General features: G+C 35.4%; 2 protein-coding genes across 3 annotated transcripts in view; one reads left to right on the forward strand and one right to left on the reverse strand.

The window, feature by feature from the left end:
• The first annotated feature begins 4,066 nt into the window (after positions 1-4,066).
• On the forward strand, positions 4,067-6,148 carry LOC110020233 (probable nucleoredoxin 2). The gene is made up of 3 exons (XM_020718262.1): positions 4,067-4,197; positions 4,904-5,383; positions 5,472-6,148. Exons 1-3 carry the CDS (start codon positions 4,096-4,098, stop codon positions 6,078-6,080), a joined length of 1,191 nt encoding a protein of 396 aa, XP_020573921.1. The 5' UTR covers positions 4,067-4,095; the 3' UTR covers positions 6,081-6,148.
• Positions 6,149-7,468: 1,320 nt separating this feature from the next.
• LOC110020203 (tRNA wybutosine-synthesizing protein 2/3/4) overlaps positions 7,469-10,473 on the reverse strand; it is a 49,649-nt gene continuing 46,644 nt past the window's right edge. For both annotated transcript variants that reach the window (XM_020718218.1, XM_020718217.1), the window contains exons 7-11: positions 9,740-9,975; positions 9,500-9,635; positions 8,639-8,715; positions 8,431-8,537; positions 7,469-7,647 (exon numbers count right to left, since the gene is read on the reverse strand). In XM_020718218.1, coding sequence (XP_020573877.1) covers positions 7,547-7,647; positions 8,431-8,537; positions 8,639-8,715; positions 9,500-9,635; positions 9,740-9,975 — 657 coding nt within the window. In that variant the 3' untranslated portion in view covers positions 7,469-7,546. The remainder of the gene's footprint in view (positions 7,648-8,430; positions 8,538-8,638; positions 8,716-9,499; positions 9,636-9,739; positions 9,976-10,473) is intronic.

The raw sequence follows: 10,473 nt of genomic DNA on the forward strand, positions 1-10,473 counted from the left end.
ATATTGAAATGAAAACTACTTGTGATTAAGAGAATTAATATGGACCATCAAAGTGGAGTTTTGAGATTCTAGCAATATTTATCGAAACACCGCTCTCAATAACAATACATAGAAATCTCATTTTTCACTTGAAGAGGGGAGGAAAAGAAAAAAGTTAGTTGATTACTAAAACTTGGCTTTTGAAATCTCCACAGTTGTAGTCGGTCACTCAAGGCCGCAGTCCAAGACCAAAGTTCATCACTAACCGTGCAAGGTCTTCTTCAACCATCATATGTCATCGTCAATGACCAAAGAATATCGCGATCCACCAGAGATCATCATCGACTATCAACTATTATCCACCATCAGTAGCAATTGATGCAACCAATTAATATTATTATAGTCATGCATTACATTTGTTGTAGTCCAACTACGACTTATGCAGACAACTACGACTTATGTAGACAACTACGGTTTTTACACACGCAAACTATGGTTTTCATAGCCAACTACAGTTGTTATAGGTACCAATTGTTGCTTCTATAGCCAACTACTGCTTCTATAGCCTCCAACTACGATTAGGCAATTATAACTATTATGACCACCAATTATGGCTTTTACAGCCAACAATTGTTGTTATAGTCACAAACTGTGGCTTCTGCACTCAACTACGATTGTTATAGCCACAAATTAGGATTTATGTAGCCAACTACGGTAGTTAAAACCCCAAATAAGGCTTTTGTTACCAACTATAGTTTTATACCCTCCAACTACAACTTCGATAGCAAATACAATTGTTATTGCCTCTAAATTTTATTTTCATAGCAAACTACGACTACAGCAGGTATAAGTAATGTAGTTCCGACAACCTGTTTACAATTATATTTGTCGGGTTATGATTTTAACATAACATTGTAATCATATCTTCCCCAATTTAGAAGAAAAGTAGATCTATATACTCCTAATTTTATAGTAAGTTATTTAAGTGTGACAAGCCCTTTGATTTGTCCCTTTTAAGGATTTTTTTCATTTAAAAAATATTATTGCCTATGAGTTTTAAAAAAGGTGAATAAAATTGCAAAATTGCTTTCCATGTTAATCATCTCTAGATAAATTAGAGAGAAAGGATAACCAAAATGAGTTTTAATTTATTTATTTATTTTTTTATTGCAAGTTAGTTGAAGGTAATTTCCAACCGTATGACATAAAATTTTAGATAATGCTTAGCTTAAAATTTAATTCCATGTCAAGCATATAATTTTTTAATAAACTAATGGTATATTTGATTAATCATAAACAAAATAATGCCAATTTAATTATTGATGTCTAATTATAAATTTTTATATATTATAACTTGAATGCTAATTTCATGGTAATTTTTAAGGAAGGAATATTCAAACTTTAATTAAAAATCATCTGAACCTATAATTTCAATAAACTTACAATCAAACTGGCCGATTCAATAAGATGAACACAAGGATATCAAAATTGGTCAAATCTAAGTGAAATCAAGCCAAAATCAGACAGTTAAATAGCTTTTGAAAGCTTCTAGTGCATAATTAGAAGGTCAAACGAATTCAAAATCGGATAATATTATAGGTCGAATTCAGCGTCTCGACGAGACGAATCCAACAAGCTCATGATCGCTCTATTCCGGCATCATTAAGACATTCATATGTTCACAAAATTGCGTCTAATTGAGGGAATCACTCTAGGCCGGTCAATGGAGTGGTCTGGATTCATTATTAATTTGCAGAGAGGCCTCCCTAAGACTCTAAAAATAGAATCCTATTTTCCACTGGAGAGGCGGAGAGCTTGAGCCAGAAAATAACTTAAGATTGGAGGAGGAGCTTATGTCCAGTATGGCTTATGGAACACAAAACCGACAAATACCTCCCACTTTTAAAGACACTGACCACTGTCGACCAACACCTGTCCGCCACTGTTATCCACTATCAGCTGCCCCTGACTCAATGGAATAAAACCCATACTAGAATCACAACGTGCACTTTGGAATCCCAATATACATTGTAGAGTAACGAGACATCCTGCAGAATAACGCAACCCAAAAACGGTGCAACAATGCCTTTCAAAAACGGTGTAACAGCGCACCCTGAAGACAGTGAATTAATCTAGACTCCTAAAGCTCTCTCCTTGCAGCCTACTACTACGGCCCACTTAACCAACTACAGCCTACGTGGTTCACGGCTCATTCAACTCCCGACTCCGACTACGGACGTCATCACAGCTCACCACTATAGCATTCGTGAACAACAATGGCCTACGTAGTCCACATCTTATGAAGCTCCTGACTTTAGTCTCTGTGACCTACAAAATTCATCACAACTTACCACTATGACCTGCATGACCAACTAAGATCAACGTGGTCCACAACTTGTGTACCTCCTAACTCTAGTCTTTGTGGCCTACAAACATCATCGCATCTCATCACTAAGACCTACATGACCAACTATGACCTGCATGGTCTACAGCTCGTGCAACTTCTGACCTTGGCCCCTGCGATCTATGAATATTTATCATAACTCACCAATACGGTCTACATGAACAACTAAGGCCTATGTGGTCCACTGTTTACTAAAGTAGCTGAAACCAAGATAAATTACTTTTATTGCCTGGTGGCTATCAAAAACGATCTCATGATGTCTAGCCCCAATTAGGCAAAAAGTTAATTGCTCAGAAGGGATGTGAGTTCTACTAGCGACACATGCGTGAAGTTGGAGTGCAACCACAACTTTTTCTTTTTTGCGTGATGTTTAGTGCATCTTGCTTGATCACAGATCGGTAAAACTTTTGCCTCACTATCTTTAAGGTGAGAGCACTATCTCTGAGATGCTCCCCATATATCTTAGAACAAACCTTGTGTAGAGCATAGTCAGCTTTGCATGGTGAAAGACAGTTAAGGTACGAACCAACAAATAAATTCTTATATATTTTGTCCCCAATGATGATGATGCATCAGAGGCAAACTGACATGGTAACAGCATCAGGCAATGAGGCAAACTGACATGGTAGCAGCATCAGGCAATGTTCCATCTCAAACGAAGAAAATGATGAGATCCATCCAAGAAGGATCTTTCTGGTCGATGTTAGTCAGTGGCTATAGGAGCTTAAAGTGTTTTTCGAATCTTGGATGCATAAATGACACTGAAATTCAACTCATGATCATCCTCCAAGCGCAAAGTCCAGCTCCATTTTCATGAAAGAGGTAAGCATCTATTTATAACGTTTGGGAGAGACTTCACAATTAATAAAGAAAGGTCCAAACAATTCCATTGGATGACCGAGAGAGATTTTTCTTGATTAGACGTCATATTCTGGACATTTGAGTGTCTTAATAATGTCGTGATTGAGTGATATTAGCCTCTTAGACTCGTCTCGTTGAGACACTCAATTTGACTATAAGCTTGTTAGATTTGAAATTCGTTTAACTTTTCAATTGGTCACCATAATCTTTTAAAATTGTTAAATGACATGATTATATTAGCGTCATTATGCCCTTCTAATCAAACCGATCAATTTGAAATTAAGTTTGCTAAAATCAAAACTTCTGAAAGATTTTTACCTGAAGCTTAAATAATTATTGCACAAAAAGTTATTTAAGAATTTGTGTCATGTCTCAAAATTCATGTCAAATGATGAAAACTTATCATTAATAACGTATCAATTTTAATAAAAAAATATTAATTAAAATATTCTAAGATATTTTTTCACTTCTCAGCAATAATGCAATATAATATTTTTTTTTCCAGAATATTTTCCGTTAACACAATAGATTTCCTCAAATGAGTTCCGGCATTTACATGCATACCACCCAAATCCCACATATTTGCATATCAAACACCTAAACTTTACTTTTCAATATTTATAATACATAAAATATTTATATCCCACTACTTCCTAACTTCTAAAAATATGAAATACACCTTTTCCAAACAAATAAGCTTTTTATTACATTTCTAAATTGTTTAAGAAAATCCAAGAAAGACGAAGAAAGATCACTTACCGGCGGTGACTTTACTTAGCACTCCGCCCTTAAAAGCAAACGAAGGAAAACTAACGCAAACGCACTAAAAGAAAAAGAGAGAGGAGCAGAACATGAACAGTGCAGCTAGTTCATCGGATGCTAGTGGGGGAAACCTCTCCTCTATCTTGTCTTCAGGGAATAGGGACTTCCTCATCTCTCCCTCTGGAGACAAGGTTCAGTTCTTCCCGAAACCCTAGCCTAGCCCTTCTTCCTCCCCCGTAGCACAACAATCGCTTTGATTTCGGCTTTATATTTTCCCCTCGAAGTTCTCTGCCACGCATTTCCCCCCTTTTTTAATGCATTTAATCCAATTCTGAATCATGTTGCTGTTTGAATGCTTGGTTCTTTTGATTGTTCAAATGATCCATCTGATTTCCGATTTTTATCTTTTAAGATGGCTTATTCTTTGATTCATGATTTAGGATTTTGTTTCTTATTTTAGAGAAGAACAGCTTTGATCTATCTATTGATGTTTTTAGGGGCAATTGCATACATTACAATCAAATTTTAATCTATTTTTGAAACTTTCACCCAAATATTTGAAATTCAGCACAAAACCCAAGTCTTGATGTACATACGAAAAGATAATTTTTGTGCATCCAGCACCAAAATTTTAATATTTGCTTCTATAACACTTAAATCATCAACAAAACGTCAAAAACACTAGTGTTCATTATTCTAATGTGAAACACGCCTTGTTATTTGTATGTTTTAATGTGGCTGTAACAGTAAATTGTTACCTAACTTGTAAATATATAAGAATTATGTGGTGTGTGTGTGTGAATCCCCCTTAAAAGAATGAAATGGGTGTAATTTTTATAAATATGTAACTTTTATGTGTTAAGTATGTAATTCTGTCTTTGTCATATGAATCAATAGGTCTCCGTTGAAGAGTTGGAAGGAAAAACCATCGGCTTATACTTCGGCGCAAACTGGTACGCAAAATGCGAAAAATTCAATCTTTTGTTGGCCGAAGTTTACCTGAAGCTGAAGGAACAGGGAGCTGGATTCGAAGTTGTATTCGTGTCATGCGACGAGGATCAGAGCTCCTTCGAGCAATTCCATGGCACCATGCCATGGGTCGCCATTCCATTTGCTGATCTACAATCCAAGAAATTTTTGAACCAGAGATATGGCATCGAGGGCATACCTTCCTTGGTTATTCTCAGTCCCACCGGCCAGCTTCTGCAAACCGAAGGAGTCGAGCTCATCCATCACTACGGATCACGAGCTTTCCCTTTTACTCCGACACGTATCAGCGAGTTGGTGGCGGAAGAGAAAGCCGATCATGACTCTCAAACCTTGGAGAAGCTCCTCGCAACCACCGGTAGAGATTTCGTGATCGATCATGGTAAAGAGGTAAGCATGAACGAAACCCTTGAAGTTGTGCTTTGCTTTAATAGCATTCAGCAGCAACTCGCTCGCCCTAATGAAAAAGGAGTTGCAGGTACCGATCTCAAATTTCGTAGGGAAAACCATTGGATTGTTGTTCTCGGCTCAATCTTACCCACCATGCGCCAAGTTTACTTCGAGATTGGCATCAATTTATAAAAACCTTAAAGAAAAACATGATCGATTCGAAATCGTCTTTGTTTCAGTCGACAAAGATGAATCGAGCTATTCTCAATGCTTCAGCGAGATGCCATGGATCGCATTGCCATACAACATGGAATCGACGAAACTGCTTTCTCGATATTTCAACATTCAGGGAATTCCGGCTCTGGTTATAATTGGCCCCGACGGGAAGACATTAACGAAAGAAGGGAGGAATCTGATAAACTTGTACATGGAGATGGCGTATCCCTTCACGGAAGAACGGCTGAAGCTGCTTCGAGAGAAGATGGACGAAGAGGCGAAGAGCTACCCGAGGTCTTTAAGCCATGAGGGTCATCGGCACGCCCTTAATCTTGTTTCAGAGAACTCAGGAGGGGGGCCATACATTTGCTGCGAGTGTGAGGAGCAGGGATTCGGCTGGGCTTACCAATGCCTTCGGTGTGGATATGAGATTCATCGAAAATGTGTGCGGGAGGTTGAAGAAAATGGATCGTTAGGGTAAAGCGGGAGAGGAGTGTATGATTACTGAGATGTAAAGATTTTAGTTTTATGAATAACTGAGTACAGATGTAATGAGTTTTTCTTCTAGGGTTTTGCAGAAAATATGAATGTATGAAATGTGAAGAGTGTTGGTGTTGGATTTATGATGGCAATGTGGTTTCTGTGTTGATATTTAGAAGATAATGTTATGGTCTTGATTTGAGAATTGAGAATCCTCTTCAAAGAAGTGAAGCGATCATGGAGTTGGGGTATTTGTAAATCTTGTTTTGTTTCAGGTGATCAATGTTGTGCGCTGTCCTCTGCACCTTATTATTCTGAAAGTGTATAAATATTATATCAAAACTTTGGATGCATTCAGAGTCCAATGATGTTAGGTCTATTATTATTCTGAAAGTGTATAAATATTATATCAAAACTTATGAATGCATTCAGAATCCAATGATGTGAGGTCTACTGTTTTTAGTATTGGTCAATGATAGTATATTGCTATGAAGCTCACTTGACACTTGACATTCTACCATTAATATCCTAACGCAAATTACGGTAAAAGTCCTCGTGTAAGTGTTCATTCACATGATGTTGTGGGGATTGAGAGTTCAGGCTAATTTTGTTTTTAGCACTGATCAATGACAGTGTATTACTATGAGACTCACTTGACACTTGACATCTGCTATGAAGCTCACTTGACACTTGACATTCTACCATTAATATCCTAACGCAAATTACGGTAAAAGTCCTCGTGTAAGTGTTCATTCACATGATGTTGTGGGGATTGAGAGTTCAGGTTAATTTTTAATAATTTTTTTAGTGAGGTCATAAACTAGATAGAGCCATTCCTATTTTAACCTCCAAAAAATGCAAGGCACGTCTTCACACATACACTAATGTCTAAAAATCGCTCCTCATACCTTATGTATGTGATATGTATGTATGCATGTACATATTACTTATGCGTGAAAAAACTATATTTCATATTAACAATAAAAATACTAATACTTTTCATTTGTGAAAATTTAAGGTGATAATAAATAAAAAAGAAAATTTTATGTTTTGGATACATATGTTTACAAGGAATGGCTGATATACATGTAAATGCCCCTAAAACAAATTTATACTTTAAATAGCAATCAAATATTCCATATTTTATTACATTTCATTTTCTAAAACATAATTTTTATAATTGAGCTATATATCAATACAGGTTTCATACCCATCCCATACTCCTACTGAACTCCAACAAAAAAATTAAATTTTTAGCACTCTCCATGCACATGTACTCTACCCCTGGCACTACACTAACTAATAAGGCACCACATCAGCCCTCAAAAGAAAAATTAAAATTTTAATATATGCAAAAGATGAAAATAAAATATAAATAATTATTTAATAAAGCGAAAAATAAATAATTGCAAAAATGAGTTGCCCCAATTACCTAAATTAAAAGCCTTTCTTACAAAAGAGTAAAAATCACAAATTTTTACATCTTATATCAGCTACAATATGACGAATATGAGGCCCATAAGATTTCACTCGCTCCACATGTTGAACTGAAACATCCCAAAGCAATCCTGACGATGAAATTATGTAGAAATCAACAATAACAGTACAGACTCTTGAGTACTGCTACATATCTAACACCCTAAATTTCATTTTAGATTTATAACACTCAAATCATTAATATCACATTTAAAAAAAATCATTATTACTAACTTTTTTAAAAATAAAATACATATTTTCATGCATAAGCAAAGTGTTAAAATATAAAAATCAAAGTTTAGAGTTAGACATCTAAACATCCGTGCAATAAAATAAAATCTAATTGGATCAATTAAGCAAAGTTAGAGAAAGTCGTCTTAGATGTTTAGGTGGATGAGTGGCTTTACACTTAGAGACAAAATGTGAAATGAATATATCTGTGATAGGGTTGGTGTAGCTCCTGTGACGGACAAAACTAGAGAAAGTCGTCTTAGATGGTTTGGTCACATTAAACGTCGATCATTTGATGATCTGATTAGAAGAGTAGATGTTTTAGATTCGACTTGTGTTAAAAAAGGCAGAGGTAGACCTAGGATGACTTGGGCTTATTGTATAAAAAATGATCTTAATTTACTAGAACTAAATGAAAATACGACACAAAATAGGACGCAATGGAGAAAAAGGATTCATGTAGCCAACCTCACAGTAGTGGAATTAAGGCTTTGTTGTTGTTGTTGTTGTTGTTGGATCAATTAAGCAAAGTGAAATCAAATTTATTTTTTTAAACATTATTATTTATTCCAACTTATTTATAATCAGCTTTAACAACAATAACAAAGAAAAAAAAAAATCAAATAATAGGATCAGAATGATACCTTCAGATACTGCAATGCGACCTATTGATTCAACAACGTAATCCATCCAAGATTTCTCCTCAGAGTCCTTGACATTGCCATGGATGTGCAGTAAACCACCTTGAGCTCTACAAAACAGTGCAATAATTTGGAGTTATTATTTATTTACTAGTTTTCAATACTGATTTTATTTTATTTTATTTATTTATTTAACGAAGGTAGAAATTACCTTAGCGCCTTCACAGCAGTCCTCCAGCTACACTCACTTGAAGGAAGAAGGCCAAGGCATACTCGGTCAGCAACACCCTAAAAATTACAGGATTTGCATGAGCATTCATATATGTGATATTGCAGACTGTACAGGGATTCCCAAAAGCTACAGATAAGATAAAATAAAAAAGCCAAGTGAAATGATTTTGCAAATTTGAACGCGTTCTCCATCATTTAATCAATGGAAATACAATAAAGATCAATAATATCATGAGAAATATGATGAAATAAATCAAACCATACAAAATCAATGGAAGTGGAAAATTGCCTGTGCATTTCATGTAGACAACATTTTCTGCAAATTATGTACATTTAGATGTACAAGAATTAAAATACAATAATAACGCAATCATTAATTAAACCCCAAAAAATTAACGAGAGATTTTAGCGATGCAAAATGAATTATTATGTATTAAATTTAAAAAATAAAAAAACAATAGCAAGCCAATAGCAAATGTATCAACAGCAAGGAAATAAATGCAAAAAGCATGATGGGCGCAACAGGGTAATATACTAATATGGATAATAATGATAAACCTTACACAAGCCTCAAGGTGTTTGATGGAACAAGTAGTTTATCTTTAATAGACATGCTTTTAACTAGAATTAGCAGGAACAGTAAGAAAATACACATCAGGTCACACATTCCAAACATCAGCATATATGTGCGTGTGTGAGCGTGGATATGTAAATAGATAGATAGATAGATAGATAGATAGATGATAGGCCATACTTCAGGTGCTGTCACATCAGCATATATGTGCGTGTGTGAGCGTGGATATATAAATAGATAGATAGATAGATAAATGATAGGCCATACTTCAGGTGCTGTCACACGATTATCTCCCTCAAGTATAATGCACCTATCTGCCACAGAATTTGCATGAATGTTGTGCCGAAGAGCCTTAATAGCATGCAGATTCCACTCACATGCATATACAAGTTTAGCTCTCGCCCTGCTCAAAAAATGATCATTGCATGAACACAAAAAAATGGTCACTATCTGCCAGATATTAGATTGGAAAATATATTAGATTGAAAAGAATGAACCAAGGCATACTTGACAAGAAATGGTAGCACAAAATATCCAATCCCAGCAAATAAATCCACAATAACCTCATTACTACAATCCTGGCAGGCCATGCGAAGCTTCTCAGAAAGGTTGCCCGAGGAAAACATGCACTTCGTGGCATCAAAGGAATAAAGGATTCCGTTTTCTTGATGAGTAACCCACCCACTGTCACCCACAAGGATTTCCAAAGTGCTGTCTCGTGTTTCAGTAGGTAAGATACGCCCCTGAAACGCAGATCCAATCACAAATTGAATAAAAGGAAAATCCATTGAAAAAATATACAAATTAGCTTCAGAAATATCGTTACAAGCTTTAAAAAATTGCCAACTAGCTATAATATATTAGTCATTATCCAGATATCGATAAAAGCGCTACCCATAAAATTTGCCATCATAAAGGACTATACATATTTTTAAGTATTCCATGGGAGCAAGTCACCTAGGTTTACTACCCCTTCTCAATCACAATAGAGACTTTTGATTAAAGGGTTGTTTGGTTGGGAGAATTTGTAGTGATTTGTAATTCTTTTAAGGAGATTTTAAAAAATTAAGTGTTTGGCCTAAAAAATTATAAATATAATATAAAGTATGAATGATTTTGAAGTACACACCATAGTTCATTTTGGTTGAATTTAGAATTCGGCCGATCTAGCCAAATTTAAAATTTACATTGTTTATTAATATAAAATATTATCCTACATGTCGCCACTCGCCGCCCGCCGG

The sequence above is a fragment of the Phalaenopsis equestris genome, unplaced genomic scaffold (genome assembly GCF_001263595.1).
Source record: "Phalaenopsis equestris unplaced genomic scaffold, ASM126359v1 Scaffold000094, whole genome shotgun sequence".
In the NCBI taxonomy this organism is placed as follows: Eukaryota; Viridiplantae; Streptophyta; class Magnoliopsida; order Asparagales; family Orchidaceae; genus Phalaenopsis; species Phalaenopsis equestris.

Bases quoted from the DNA above. Each gene is read 5' to 3' on its own strand.
- LOC110020233 (XM_020718262.1), top strand. From the start codon at position 4,096: ATGAACAGTGCAGCTAGTTCATCGGATGCTAGTGGGGGAAACCTCTCC. The intron at 4,198-4,903 runs GTTCAGTTCTTC...ATGAATCAATAG, and splicing joins TCTCTCCCTCTGGAGACAAG to GTCTCCGTTGAAGAGTTGGA. The intron at 5,384-5,471 runs GTAAGCATGAAC...AAGGAGTTGCAG, and splicing joins TGATCGATCATGGTAAAGAG to GTACCGATCTCAAATTTCGT.